The following is a 16,103-nucleotide window of genomic DNA, read 5'->3' on the forward strand; positions in this document are numbered from 1 at the left end:
AGAAGCTCATTTGTCTCTGCTGGTGTGTCAAGTGAAGTGTCTCATTGACGAATTGTATATGCGAATGCCTAATAACTATACCGCTCAGCTGTTTACTGTACTTTGCTATAATTGCGGTCCTTTCCAGGGTGATTACCCCCACCCCCCAGGGAGGTGTACGCTCCCTCTGAATTTTTCCAACCACTCCCCTGTAATTCATGAGATTTCCCGATACACCTTGGCCACCAATGCATATACGCATAGATATGTATCCATATAGATATACCACCCTATGGTTCTCTCCACTTGAAATCACGCAGACAACAACAACAACTTTATTTTCGGCCTTGGAGAGTGGGGAGTTTCATCGCAACAGGCGATACTCTACCCCAGTGCTTGGTGGAATGGGGGGAATAAAATAACGAGCCCCTTTACAATAACGATCGAAGTCCGATGGTGTCCAGAAATGTCAGAAGAGCTTTGAGCGCAGAGCGTTGCTGGGCTGGATTGGGCCAGGGACCAAGCAATTTCGGTAGGGAGAAAGGGCGAGAGTCCAGCTGACGAAGAGACTCGGAGAGTGTCATTCGGGAAGGTTCGTAGTGAGGGCAATGAAGAAGAATGTGCTCCAGATCCTCAAGAGCACCACAGTGGCAACAGGTGGGAGAATCAATTTGTCTCAAGCGGTAACGCCACTGAGCTGTAAAGGCCACATCGAGGCGCATGCGGTGGATTAATGCAGCATCCTGACGAGATGTGTTTCGTGGCATGCGGAAAGCGAGCATGGGATCAACTCTGTTCAACATAGAGGGGGGAAGAATGTCGGTTGTCCGTTGGCGGGAAGCCAGGGGTGTCACTAGACGTCGCAGAATTGAACGGCGGTCTCCTCTGAGCAGAACAATACGGGTCCGGTTCCGAGACGAGAGTGCTGCTTCTGCGGCGCTGTCGGCCTGCTCGTTCCCCACGACACCACAGTGGGCTGGAACCCACTGGAGAACTAGCCTGTGGCCTGCGGCGTAGATAGTGTGGTAAGCCATTAACACGTCGGTGACTAGGGGTGCGGATGGGCCTCGTATGCCGGAAGTTTCAATTGCTTGAAGTGCAGATTTGGAGTCTGTAAAGACTGCCCATTCCCGGGGTGGAAAATCAGCGATGTGTTGTAGAAAGAAAAGGATGGCATAGAGTTCCGCAGCTGTGGAGGAGGTTGGATGTGAAAGGCGTCTTCCGTGCACGACGCCTTCGGATGGAATGACGAAGGCTGAGGCGGACTTGTTGTTTCGGGATGCGCCATCAGTATATGCTGCCGTAAACGTAGAAAACTTCTCGTCTACCAGAGCATGAAAATGGGCTCGGAGGAGCCCATTTTCACGGAGACATCTTATCACGCCGGGTACCGCATCTTGGCTTCTATGCGCATTGATGATAGTGCCAGCCGCAACAACAATGACAAAGAAGAAATTGTCGTTCCTCTTCGCTGCTGATACGAGTTGCCCAACGGACCAAAGGCTGATACCTTCCGTTTGAATTCAGCGTGAGAGAGCCGCGACGGCAAGGAAAAAAACTTGCCAAGATACGGGCACAAAACTGAACTTGCACAGCAAATCGCCGGCAGTCCGAACATTTACACGCAACAGACACCTACGAGCACTGGTGCTAAAGTCTGAGGAAAAGACATCATATATGAAAATACATATCCGTTACAACAACAACAACAACAACAACAAATAGTTCATGACTATGGCCTGGGGTGGTTCACCGCTTGAGAACATATCCGTTACGAAGCCGTTTGAATCTCACTGTTCATGGTAATCAACCAATTGTTCTCGAAGTGCAGCACGCATAAACAAGTCCATGGTATGCTTACACCTCGACCTGCAAGAAATGACCCACAGTGACCCTAGAAGTCTGCCCAGGACGCACATTTCCCCAGGGCGTCAGTCGTGACGTTGCCCATATACGTGAGGCCAACAACGGCAAGCCCTTTCACCATCACCACCACCACCACAGTATCCTTCTGAAACATTGCATCACTTGCCAACTTCTTTAAGAAAAGTAAAAAGTAACCTTTCTGCAACCCCGGTGATGGCAGGGGCACCCATGGAATACACCACAAAGAGTCACTGGTGTATTCTGCATAGCGAAGCCATTATCAACGACTTATACTAGGCCCTTGTACTGGGATTTTGACAGTGGTGACCGCAAAATTTGGAAGAGGCGCCGGCAGAGCCCTCTAAAACGGGCAAAACCCTTTGTATCATGGTGTCAAAGGCATATTCGAGACGGCTTATGCTATTGCCCTTCCCACTGGGATTGTAACGGAGGCGACCGCAAAATCCGTAAAAGGCCGCAGCAGAGCCCTTTAGAACGGGCAAAACCTCTTTAATCATGGTTCCAAACAGATATTATCAACGGCTTATGATGCTCTTCTACAGGGATCGCAACAGAAGAGACCACCAAATGTGGAAAAGGCAGCAACAGAGTCCTTTAAAACGTACGAAACCCCTTGTATCATGGTACCAAAGGCATATTAATGACGGCTTACGCTGTGCCTTTCTACCGGAATTGCGCAAGAGGAGACCGCATAATTTGGATACGGCAGCAGCAAGGCCTTATAAAACGGGCGAAACTCCCTGTATCATGGAGCGGAAGAAAGAGAGTTACCAGTGTCTTGTGCAATCCTATTCTGCTGGAGTTATAACACAGGCGATCGCCAAATTTGGCAAACGTGGCAGCAGAGCCCTCTTAAACGAGCAAAACCCCTTGTGTCATGCTGTCACAGTCATATTATCAACAACTTATACTATGTCATTCTACCGAGATCATAACACAGGCGACCGCAAATATCGGGAAAACGATGCAGCATAGCCCTTCAGAACGGGCGAGACTTCTTGTATCATGCTGCCGATGACATGTCATCAATGGCTTGTGCAATGCCGTTCTACTGGGATACCGCAAAATACAGAAAATGCGGCAGCAGAGCCCTTTAAAACGGTCGATACCCCTTGTATCATAGTTCCAAAGTCATATAAGTATACGCAACGGGTTATGCATGCTATTGCCGTTCTACTGGAATTATAACAGATGCGGCCGCAAACTCCATAAAAGGCTACAGCAGAGCCCTTTAAAACGGACAAAAACCCATTTAATCATGGTGGCCGACATTTTACACACCTATAAAGACGCGACGGCTTACGTTATGCCCCTCTCCTGTGATTGCATCGGAAACCACCGCAAAATTTGGAAAAGGGCGGCAGCAGGGCCCTTTACAATGACTCAAATGACTTGTATCATTGTGCCAAAAAGATACTATGAACGGCTTGTACTGGGATTGTAACAGAGGATACCGCAACGCTCGGCAGCAGATCGAGCCCTTTAAAACGTGCGAAACCCCTTTAATCCTGGTGCCAGGCCGTACATGGAGAGGTCGCGTTTGAAGAAACTGCTTCCGAAACGACACTCCCTAAGCAAAAAGCGTCCTAAGCTGATTTTGTAGTATGTATATGAGAAAGTAAGATCACGGGGTTTGAACCCCGTATCTTGTTCCCCTGTTGCACCCTGAGAGGGCGCGTTTTAAAAATCGCTTCCAAAATGGCACTCGAAATGGCCAAATGGCCTATTTCATCAACTTCGGGGCTTAATATATTTTTATATAACAATAATATTAAAGATGTCCAAGGCTGATTTTCTAATGTGTATATCTCAAACTAAGATCATGGAGTTTGAACCACGTACCTTGTTCCCCTGTTGCACCATGGCAGGTCGAGTTTGACAAAATCGCTTCCAAACCGGCGCTCGAAATGGCCATTGGCCAATTTCATCCACTTCGGAACTTAATATCATTCGATATAACAATAATATTAAAGATGTCCTAAGCTTATTTTGTAGTATGTGTATGTGAGAGTAAGATCACGGGGTTTGAACCCCGTATCTTGTTCCCCTGTTGCACCCTGAGAGGTTGGGTTTTACAAAATGGCTTCCAAACCGGCACTCGAAATGGCAAAGTGGCGAATTTCGTCAACTTCGGGGCTTAATATCATTGGATATAAAAATAATATTAAAGATGTCCTAAGCTGATTCTGTAGTATGTATATGTGAAAGTAAGATCACGAGGTTTGAACCCCGTATCTGGTTCCCCTGTTGCACCCTGAGAGGTCGGGTTTGACAAAATCGCTTCCAAAACGGCACTCGAAATGGCCAAATGGCTAATTTCGTCAACTTCGGGGCTCAATATCATTGGATATAAAAATAATACTAAAGATGTCCTAAGTTAATTTCGTAATATGTATATGTAAAAGGAAGATCACGGGGTTTGAACCCCGTATCTTGTTCCCCTGTTGCACCCTGAGAGGTCGGGTTTGACAAAATGGCTTCCAAACCGGCACTCGAAATGACCAAATGGCCAATTTCCTCAACTTCGGGGCTTAATATCATTTGATATAAAAATAATATTAAAGATGTCCTAAACTAGTTTTGTAATATGTATATGTGAAAGTAAGATCACGTGTTTAAACCCGGTACCTTGTTCCCCTGTTGCACCCTGAGAGGTCGCGTTTGACAAAATGGCTTCCAAACCGGCACTCGAAATGGCCAAATGGCCAATTTCGTCAACTTCGGGGCTTAATATCATTTGATATACAAATAATATTAGAGATGTCCTAAGCTAATTTTGTAATATGTATATGTGAAAGTAAGATCACAGGGTTTGAACACCGTATCTTGTTCCCCTGTTGCACCCTGAGAGGTTGTGTTTCACAAAATCGCTTCCTAAACGGCACTCGAAATGGCCAAGTGGCCAATTTCGTCAACTTTGAGACTTAATATCATTTGATATAAAACTAATACTAAAGATGTCCTAAGCTGATTTTGTAATATGTATATGTGAAAGTAAGATCACGGGGTTTGAACCCCGTATCTTGTTCCCCTGTTGCACCCTGAGAGGTCGGGTTTGACAAAATCGCTTCCTAAACGGCACTCGAAATGGCCAAGTGGCCAATTTCGTCAACTTTGAGACTTAATATCATTTGATATAAAACTAATGCTAAAGATGTCCTAAGCTGATTTTGTAATATGTACATGTGAAAGTAAGATCACGGGGTTTGAACCCCGTATCTTGTTCCCCTGTTGCACCCTGAGAGGTCGGGTTTGACAAAATGGCTTCCAAACCGGCACTCGAAATGGCCAAATGGCCAATTTCGTCAATTTCGGGGCTTAATATCATTTGATATAAAAATAATATTAAATATGTCCTAAGCTGATTTTGTAGTATGTATATGTGAACATAAGATCACGGTGTTTGAGCCCCGTATCTTGTTCCCCTGTTGCACCCTGAGAGGTCGGGTTTGACAAAACCGCTTCCAAAACGGCACTCGAAATGGCAAAGTGGCGAATTTCGTCAACTTCGGGGCTTAATATCATTGGATATAAAAATAATATTAAAGATGTCCTAAGCTGATTTTGTAATATGTATATGTGAAAGTAAGATCACGAGGTTTGAACCCCGTATCTTGTTCCCCTGTTGCACCCTGAGAGGTCGGGTTTGACAAAATGGCTTCCAAAACGGCACTCGAAACGGCCAAATGGCTAATTTCGTCAACTTCGGGGCTCAATATCATTCGATATAAAAATATTAAAAATGTCCTAAACTAATTTTGTAATATGTATACGTGAAAGTATGATCACGGTGTTTAAACCCGTGCGTTGTTTCCCTGTTGCACCCTGAGAGGTCGCGTTTGACAAAATCGTTTCCAAAGCGGCACTCGAAATGGCCAAGTGGACAATTTCGTAAACGTCGGGGCTTATTATCATTTGATATAAAATTAATATTAAAGATGTCCTAAGCTGATGTTATAATATGTATACGTGAAAGTAAGATCACGGGGTTAGAACCCCGTATCTTCCCCTGTTGCTCCCTTAGAGGTCGCGTTTGACAAAATCGCTTCCAAAAAGGCCAAATGGCGAATTTCATCATCCTAAGCTGATTATATAATGTAATGTATATATGTATGTATATGTGAAAGTACGATCACGGGGTATGAGCCCCGTACCTTGTTCTCCTGTTGCACCCTGAAAGGTCGCGTTTGACAAAATCACTTCCAAAACGGCACTCGAAATGGACAGTTTTATCAAGTTGTATAGTTTAATATAAAAGCGATATAAAATACAAGACGGTATCATTTCTATATTACTCACTGAAAATAAAGTTGTCTGTTCTGTCAGCCACTTCGAGTTCTGGAAAACATGACAGTTCTCGTTTCGAACTCCTTCAGACCGGCCGTACAGTCTCAGCTCATGCCTATTACGATAATACTGGGACTTAGTCCGTCGAGCGCCTGGGAGGGGAACCCTGTCTGACTTTGAAGGCCCTGGGTGCATCAGGATTAACACTCGCACATCGTGCCGTGGTTGGTATGTGGCCTGGAGGACGTACTGAACGAAAATAGGCGATGACATTTGCAGAATTTGACTGCCTTTGTCGAAAAATCGTAGTCTAAATATGGGCGATGTGCAAAAATCGACGGAATCCCCATAGGCGCAATGCATTAAAATTCATTTGGCCAGGGTGCATTAGGCTTATATTCTGCTGGTGCCTTTCATGTCTCCAGGGGTTCTTTACATGGTGTTCTTCTCTATTAGGCGATGACATCTTAAAAATTTTATTCTGTTTTGCTGTTAATTGGCATAAACGCTGTCTCCCATTGAATTAACATCCTGTAAGGCAGCTTCCCGCATAGCGGCTGAGTATAGTGACGGAGTGCGCCGGCTGGGGGGGTGACCGCGAATTTTGGGATTGTGTAAGTTGCATCTTGTTAACTTCCTCTTGCTAGCTCTGTATCCAGTATGCACAGCACACAACACACTATACTTCTCTCCAAAGTTAATAACACTGTTCCACACTGGTTTTGGTTCCTAAAGCACATGTTTGGGATCACGTGATGTACGAGAACACAACTCTGCTGCAACTGCTACACTGCTACAACCAGTTCCTCGCCAATGATGTGCAGCTTCATTTTCTAAAGATTTGCTGTCTCACGCATATACTCTCCAGAGTGCTATGCTGAATGTTTCCAATTGCAGTTTCTCCTTGCCAATGGATATTTTTGTTTTTTTCTTTCTGCCATAACAGTATTGTGATGTGGAACTGGTATATTGAGGCAAGGGAACGATGTGTGTTACTTTCTGTGTAGCTAACATGCCATGATCCGAACTACTCTATAACTATGTAAATAATTATGTGACTCCTGTGTAAATAAGAGCTGTGTAACACTGCCATATTCATGCTTGATATCTTGTTTGGGTGGTGCTGCTATACATTGTTTGGATGTTTTGCTACTGTTTTGTGCATTTATTACTGCTTTTTCAAAAGGCATGTGCCAAGAAAAAAAATTCACGTATGTACCCCATGCTGGGTGTTCTTTTTTTTTTATTCAATACAGAGTGCTTCACAAACACAGTGAGAAAAAGACGAACACTACTGCAACTTGAGTTATAAACTTGAGTTATCAAAAATGGAGCTGGTTTGTAGGTCAAGTAGCAGAAAAGTAGCGCATTTTTTTCTTTGTGTTATTGCTACATTGCTATTGCTGTCTTTGTGAAGTGCTGTATATCAAACAAAAAAAAAAGAACACCGTCTGTTACTTCATTCAGAGTTCGATACGGGCCAGACATAACGAAGGCGCAGCCACAGGCCCCTCCATTTCTTCTCAGTTTTCTAAATTTGTGTTGCACAGGTGCACAACTGTGAAAGGTGTGAGGCAGTTTACAGACAAGTGCCAGCTGCTGCTGCTGCTTTGTCAATGTCCTGTTTGTTTCATGTCATTACATAACTGTGACTCATAACATTGGTATTAAAAATTGTTCCACTCACTGTGATGCTCTAATTTCTGTGGATTTCACTTATGCTGCCCCATTGCATAAACATCTGCAGTCCTTAATTGTAGAATTATTTGTGATAGAACTCTTAATCAGAAATTTAGAACCTGTTTCTTAGTGAATATACTATTTTATTTGTTTTTGAAACTCTCGCTTTTACAAACTCAGCTCAAGTTAGCTTGCAAGGTCAAGGTCAAGTTAATGCCATTAACGTGTAATGTAATCAGTAACTACATTCGAAATTATTACCATCCGTAATGAACAGCATGAAAGCGTTATTGTAGTGGTACATTGACAGTCTACCAACAGTCTGCATACCAAGTCGTTAAAATGACCACAGCGGTGAAAGCCAAAGCAAGTATACAAGAGGTAGGTAGACTGTTTGTATACCTGGTACAAAGGAAGGAGCAAACCACAGGAAGGTGACATGGTATAAAAAAAGTACATAAGAGGACCACTAAAAGGTGAAAACTTTTTTTGTAAGGGCGACTCTCAACCGCTTTTTCAGCAGACGACAGCACGTAGTTTCTTAATGGCTGATTTGAACCAGAAATCAAACAGTTGAAAGGAATGCTGTTTGGAGTCGGACTTACAATGTAATTCTTTATGTAACCAAAATTATGTGTCCCGTTTACACATTATTTCAACTTCATTTCTGGTACTAAGTGCGTTCGCAGCAGGCCTGTAGCCGAGAGTGCCGTCACCTCATGGCGGATAGCGGGAACACTAGCGCAACGGTAGTGTTCCCGCACTTTCGTTGCCCTCCTGCGTAGCGGCAACGATGGGCGTGGTCAGCGCAAAGTCGCGAGCTTGCGACCTCGCGTCGAGCGTCCCCGTTGCCCCAGCAACAAGAGCACCACGCGGTACGCTTCGCGAGCAAGCTCAGATAACCCCGTTCCTGCACCTGCTTCGCGAGCTCGCGCTGGGAGAAGGTTGTTGTTTCCTGAGAGGAGGAACAACAACGCAAAGCTCCTCGGTGTTCGCGTCGAAAATGGCGGACCTCTACTTCATTTTAGAAGATGAAGGTGTTGCGGAGGAGGAGCCGGTGCGCACATTCAACAGTTGCCGAGATGCTTTCTCTTCAATGTCGGATGACGAATTCGTGGCTACCTTCCGTCTGCCGAAGGAGGCGGTCAGAGAAGTATGCGAAGCTGTTCGGGAGGATCTGCAACGCAGTAAGTATAGGAGCGGGAATCCGAAATTCTGCATGATACGCGGTCATCGTTTTGTAACCAAATAATGCATTTCAGCTCGGCAGTCGCATCGTACGACGTTGACCGTGGAATGGAGGGTGCCAATAGCTCTTCGCTTCTATGCCACTGGAGCCTTTCTGGGGAACCTTGCGACAGAAAACACCATCGCCTGCAGCAAACACGCGGTCTCAGAGGCTATTCACAAGGTCACCGAGCCCATCTTGAAGAACCTCGCACCAAAGTACCTGCGATTCCCCACCACGCCCGATGAGAAGCTACAAGTGAAGCGTGGCTTCTACGAACTGGCCGGCTTCCCAGGCTGTGTTGGTATGTTAACATTATCGTGTATGTGTATGTTCGCTGTGCAGAACAACCTATTTTGTATTAATCATGCTTTGTATTCATTGTGCATTTGTAACTAGATTTGTTACGTAACGAATATAGAATAACGTGTACATTATAACCTATAAATGCACCATTGACTGGGTATAAAGTTTGTTCATCATGTATGTCAGTGCATGTTTCAGGCCACTAATTCTGAAGAGTGGGCTTTGTTGTGAACTGATGCGTGGTCATGTGTTGATTGATCTTATTAACAAAGCAGGAGTGCTCTCTCCCACAGCTTGTAATTTTGTGCAATACTTGCAGGGGCTATCGACGGTACACAGATTGCAATTATGCAGCCAAGCCTCTCTGATCCGCGATTTGTTGATGGCAATTACTATTGCCATAAAGGCTATCACTCCATCAACGTCCTGATGGAACGTGCATATTTATTTAATATTCCAATGCAATGCCAGCCACAATTTAATGACACTTCCCAGTAATATTGCATAATATCTCTCGATATCTCGCATTCAGCAGGAGTGTGTGCAAGTCAAGCGACACTGACCAAGGCTATATTTAAAGGGGGGATATATTTACTAGACGAAAAGGAAAACAAAAACGGGGGAGCCAAACGGGACGTCGGCTTGCTATTCCGGAAAGAAAGAAATAAGAAATAAATAAAAAGAAAATGAATTAGGAAATAAAGGATAAACTAACAAAGGATGAAAGGAAGGATGAAACACATTTAAAGGGGTATTTTCACAAACATTGTGTCAACTGAACCACTACAGTGCTGGTACCGCTGGGTGCAGATTTGAGAACATTTTGGTGCTTCAACTTTTTTGCAACAGACATTTTTCAGCTGAATCCATTATTGCAGAGGCACAATTATTTATTGTCCCATGCCCCATGTGTAGTAATGAGTAGTATTCTTGCCTTTTAAGTACCAAGGATAAATATCACGACAGTTAACACCACCAATCTTCTTCCCATCAGGTTTGTGACGCCTTGAGGCGGATCCTTTTTGTGAACGCAAGGTTCCCCGGATCATGCCACGATGCATCTCTATGGGCAGCCTGCAATCTGCACCAAGCAGCTGCCACTGTATTCGAAGATGGAGAGTGGCTACTTGGTATGAGATGCTTGTGTATCGATTATGCACAACAACACATCTTTGCATATCGAGATCTGGATACTTCAAATACTGAAAAAGACCCCAACATGTATTAGCCAAGGCGGGGACGACAAACGCATGTAATGGTAGTATATCTGACCAGAAATCAGAAGATCAAGGTTTGAAACCTAGCAGCAGCACATTTTCCTTGAGTTCCTTATTTCGAAAATGATTTGTTTGTAACTGGCTCAGAAGCATACCATGCCCAGTAATTCTTACTCACTGCACCAGTGCCAAGAAATTATTCATTTTTATTCCATGCATTACTCATTTATTTCCAGTATTGGGAGCTGTATGGTTAAACATTGTCAAAAACTAATATAGTGCACAGATCATGGGTCTAACTGTACATTTTTAGAATAATTAATTTGACTACAAAACTATTTACAGGTGACAGAGCGTACCCGCTGCAACCCTGGCTCATGACACCAGTCCGTTCTCCCTCAACACCCGAGGAACAGCGTTTTAACAGTGCACACAGCAGGACCCGTGTGCGCATTGAGCACTGCTTTGGGGTACTGAAGATGCGATTTCGGTGCCTCCAGAGGTACCGCACATTGCACTTCGCTCCGGATCGGTGCTGCAAGATCATCAACGCCTGCGCCGTCCTCCATAACATGTGCTTAGTGTACAACACTGTTGAGCCTCTGGATGACGCTGGTGAGGAACGGGCGGAAGGTGGTGCCACAGCGGAACCGGAGGAGGCTGGAGCAGAGGACTATGAGCCTGACTCTGTGTCTGTGACAAATCGTGCATCACAACTCAGAAGCCAGCTTATCAGACAGTGTTTCAGATGACTCACCTCACTGGTTGGAACCTGCCCTCTCCTTCTCCAGAAGGAGAGCAAAGTATGAACTCATAGGAGAGAACAACTCTATATAAGATACACTAACTGTATACGCTATTTTAACTATACTCACGCCCTGTAAAGTTTTCATTAGACACAAGCACACTTGTGCCTGGTTAATATGGACTACTCGAATTATCAACGATTTTTCTGAGGTTCAAACATTGTTAATGCGTTTACTCCTCATTAATATGGAAACTCGCTTTTCCGACAGCTTCGTTATGATGATTGACGAGTTTCAAAACCAGGGGCAATACTCTACCCCATGAACAGTAGAACAAAGTAAAAACCCTATGTAATTCATGTATTTTTGGCTCGTTATTATGGATGGTATCAGCATGGAGGAAGGAGACGTTGAGCAACTCTCTCCCCATATTAAACAGGAGAACTTCTGAAAATATTACAGTAGAAGTGGTGTCTTGCGCAAATGAAAGCTATGCCCGTTCTTTCACATTGATTGTCTTTGTGAGGTCGTAAGAACTCCGAGGGAAAACTTTTGGGAGCGTACCATGACAGATATCCTTCCTCTGTAATGTCAAGCTTGAACTGTTCCATTGATTTCTGTTACTTTCTTAGTACTCGATAATAGGAACTATTCGCTTTATGGAAAATTTTGAGAGACAGAAGGAGTCCATATTAATGAGACACAACTGTGTACCAGCAACAATTTCATTGCATGTTTAGTATTGTACAGCACAGTGTAGAGCTATCATTACTCAAGAAATTGTATACATGTTTGTGACTACAGAACTGTTGTGTTAAGTGGACTATAACCCTCAATGTAAATAAATCATAGCTCGGTTTTCTATCACTGTCCCCTGTGTGTGTCGTTGCATTTAATGCTTTCCCTTTACCTCACAGAGTCTGTTTAGTAAGTCCGTCGTCTTCTTCTGTTCATCGACGAGCTTCCGCTGCTGCTCAATCAGCTGCGCCTGCTTCTCCAGCAGTTGACCAGTTACGGAAGGGGGCACTCGCCTCCTCCTTCATCGGCAAGGAGCCCTTGTGCTGCTTCGGGCCGTGCTTTGCTGTGCAGGTGTTATTCTTACTTGTAATACCTGTTACCCAAAAAATCATAGCCTCGTGTACTTGCTGAAAGACGGTCATCAGCAGGAAAACACTACCGTTCCAGTTGACTCCTCGGTTCGATGAGGACCTGCAGAGGTGGAGGGAACCGGCTCTGTCTCATTCTGAAAATGTGCAACTGACATCAGCATGTTGAGGTGTGCTGCATTCACGGATGGTTTATCTTTTCCACTTCCTTCATACTCATGTTAGGCTAGGACCATAGCAGGTTACTTACGACTGAGACGGGCAACATCACTTCCATCAGACCAGTCTCGATGGACATCTCCACCGCCCCTGGTAGGCCGGCCGTTGTGTCCCAGCCTACGAGGGCCATGACACGCTGGTCCAGCCTAGACAGGTGTGATGCAATATCCACCGGGGCCGGCCCCGCGTCAGTGACAACGTAGCCACTTCCTCCCCCTGTGGCCTGCATCTTCCGAGTCAATTCTCGGGCACGGCTCCGCACCCTGTGGCGCCAGTCTTTCCACAGTTGCTGCCACCCCTTGCCGTTTTTGTTGAACGCTCCAACAGCATTCAGGGTGGCAGCAATTCTGTCCCATTTTCCTCTGCGTTGAGCTGCTGTCTCACCTTCGAGGAATGTCCTGTTGTTAGACAATTCGGGCGACTCCTCGAGGAGTGACAGCAGCAGCAGTCTTTGGCTTTCGCTTGCCATGTCTGTAATGTGAGAGGAAGAAGGAAAAATAAGATTCCCACCAACAGCCACACTTCTTGAACAACTGCTCTATTTATAATTTGTAGTACAGTAAAACAAAGTTTTCCCTGCTACGTTGTGCAGAATGATGTGTATATTTTTTCCATCTCTACCCCTTTTTTTGCAGGAAGGTCCCATGACACATACAATGCATGCTTTTCAGCTAAATTCCGCACGCATTTAAATCGAGCAGTTGGCTGCTCGCTATCTTCCAAGTCTCGCTGATTTGCAAGAAGAATGCCAGTAAGCGCAATTTGCAGAGTGCTGAAGCCCCTGAGTGAAGAATGGCTAAAAAGACTCCCAGATCACTATTAAGGACTACCAATCCAACCAGCATGTATTTCTTGGGACATACGTCCTCTTTTCTGTTAAGACTCACAATATGGAAATGTAGAAACTTGGAGTCAAGTATGGTCAACACAAATTAGAAAAAGGTGAAGCGTTATTGGCTACTGTTTATTGACATACAAGCTTTCTTGCGGTATTCTGCATTTCCAGGGTACATAATGAAATGCAGTCTACCGCATGAAAGCTTGTACGTCCAACGTACAGGAGCAGCAGTTTTATTTTTATTTTTTATCACTTGTGTTGGATTGTGTACTCCAGGTACCTACATAATACGCCACTCCGAAACACAGGGATTTCACTGTACATCGCCGCATGTTTCAGCACTTGCGTTAAATTATCAACCATCTTAGCTTTCAACAGCGTTAGCGCTTTTATACCTTCGGGGTACATGAAAACATATTACAAAGGGTTTAACGTCCGACGACATATGTGCGCAGAGAAATGCAAATTTTACTGCCACACATATACTCACACATTCCACTTCCGCCCACCGAGGAAGGCGGTCGTGTGCTCCCATGGCTCCCGCATCAGGCACATGTGCCGTTTGTGCACAGCCCTTCGCCGGTCGGTAGCAGAAACTGGTTTGTTCTGGCCCGTGTGGTAAACGCTTCCACTGCAAATGCCTGAACATCACCCCTGTGGAGTACGACCTTCTCTGGGTTAATGACGTCTGCGTCTACAAATGTAAGTCTTGCACCAAACGGGGAAGTTCTGCAGAATCCACTGTGATCAATGACAGCTGTTCTTCGGCTTCCGGACGTAACAACGACGATAACCCTTGCTGCCACAGCGATTTGGACCAGTTCATTGCCCCTCTGCTCCAAAAGATTGACTCCCTTGCCGCTGAAATTTGTGAGCTTAAAGATGAAAAGTCTCAGTTGTTGCGCTTGCTTCAAACTGTGGATAAAAACGCCAGCTTTCTTCGCATTGAACTCGCCAAGTTGAAGGCCGAATTTTTGCAACGGCTTGACTGCTTACAATCGACCCGTTCTACGGCGCCTAGCTACGCCTCGGCTTCACACGTGAAATCTGCACCCAACCGGCTATCTACTGTACCCCGTGTCTGTGTCGACCCTTCCAGTGCTCCTGGCGTGGTCCTTCATGAAAACACCTTGCCTGCATCTCCTGCTTTGCCCGGAAGTGGCTCACAGTCGCGCGTGCCCAACGCTTCTGAACTCAGCAATATTGGTTCGTCTCCTGCAGCCGTCTGCCCTGACACCGACGGCGGTTTCACCACCGTAGTGAACCGTAGAAGACGCCGTCCTCCCATCTCCGTGGGCTCTGCTCAGTCTTCGTCGCTGAAGCTTGCTACCAGGCCTCCTGTTGAAAGAGCGCTCTTCGTAACCCGCCTACACCCGGACACTTGTACGAACGATGTCTGCGTTGCTGTTGAAGGCGTTCTTTTGAGTGGTTCTTTCCGCTGTGTAAAGCTAACAACTAGACGTGACTCATATGCTTCTTTCTGTGTTGTGACGGATCCCGATGGTTTTTCTAAGATTAACTCTGCTGATGTTTGGCCAGAGGGCTGCCTGTTTCGTGCCTTCATGGGCAGAATTCCTAGCTTTGATGCCAGTTCGTCTTCTCAACCGCCTGGTACGTAACTACTCCATGACCTAGCATGGCGAGACCACTCTCCGTGTTTTACCAAAATGTCCGTGGTTTGCGAACAAAATCTGACGAGTTTTCACTTAATCTTATGTCCTGCCACTATGACATTATTTGTCTCACTGAAACCTGGTTTAACGATTCACATGTTGTTCAGGATTACTTTCCTTGCGAGTAAAATGTCTTTCGTTGTGATCGTGAATATAATACTTTTGGTATGCTTTTTGGGGGTGGCGTACTTATTGCAGTTCACTCTTCGCTTATCGCCCATCAACGGTTTGACCTTGCTCACGACCATGAAGCTATCTGGGTTGAGTTATCTCTAGGTCCTAACAACTCACTCCTGATCGGTAACTGTTACTTTCCACCTCAGTGTGATCTAGCATATTTCGTGAAGTTTTTTGAATCGCTTGAGTCGAACACCAATGTATTGAACTCTCCCTTCCAATTATATGGGGACTTCAACGTTCCTGGTGTAGATTGGAACTCACTGGACATGTCGCGATCTTCTGGACTAGCTAGAACAAAGGCAAACTACTTACTGAACTTTATCAATTACCACGGTCTCATTCAACCCAACACATTGCGTAATGTATCTGATAATACACTTGACTTGGTTCTTTCTGGTCTTGCTGTTGACAGTATTCAGCTTGTTCACCATCCCCTTGTTCATCCCGATAAGCTTCACCCGCCATTTGTTGTTTCATTCGACGCCCATGGGTCTTCTTATCAAAGTAGAAATGACAGGCTTCCGAGATACGACTACAAGCGTGGTGATTATCTCGGACTGCACAACTTTTTATCATCCGTAGACTGGTCTGCGACACTCCGCATTGATAATGTTGACGAAGCTGTTATGCAATTTTCCGACATTGTCCGCAGCAGTATTAACAGTTTTGTTCCAATAATAAGACCCCGGTCGAACAGTTACCCTGTCTGGTTTTCGTGCGAGCTGAAATCTCTTATCAGACGTGAACTTCATTACCA

At 45.1% G+C, this 16,103-nt stretch overlaps 1 protein-coding gene across 1 annotated transcript; it reads left to right on the forward strand.

Annotated features, from left to right (window-relative positions):
* Positions 1-8,836: 8,836 nt before the first annotated feature.
* LOC135389511 (putative nuclease HARBI1) lies at positions 8,837-11,336 on the forward strand. The gene is made up of 3 exons (XM_064619551.1): positions 8,837-9,020; positions 9,096-9,365; positions 10,930-11,336. The coding sequence occupies exons 1-3, from the start codon at positions 8,837-8,839 to the stop codon at positions 11,334-11,336; spliced, it is 861 nt and encodes a 286-aa protein (XP_064475621.1).
* The last annotated feature ends 4,767 nt before the right edge of the window (positions 11,337-16,103 follow it).

Source organism: Ornithodoros turicata, chromosome 3 (assembly GCF_037126465.1).
Source record: "Ornithodoros turicata isolate Travis chromosome 3, ASM3712646v1, whole genome shotgun sequence".
Taxonomy (NCBI): Eukaryota; Metazoa; Arthropoda; class Arachnida; order Ixodida; family Argasidae; genus Ornithodoros; species Ornithodoros turicata.

Coding starts and splice junctions, on each gene's coding strand:
- LOC135389511 (XM_064619551.1), top strand. CDS start 8,837: ATGGCGGACCTCTACTTCATTTTAGAAGATGAAGGTGTTGCGGAGGAG. Junction 9,021..9,095: donor TCGGGAGGATCTGCAACGCA/GTAAGTATAGGA, acceptor AATGCATTTCAG/CTCGGCAGTCGCATCGTACG. Junction 9,366..10,929: donor CGGCTTCCCAGGCTGTGTTG/GTATGTTAACAT, acceptor AACTATTTACAG/GTGACAGAGCGTACCCGCTG.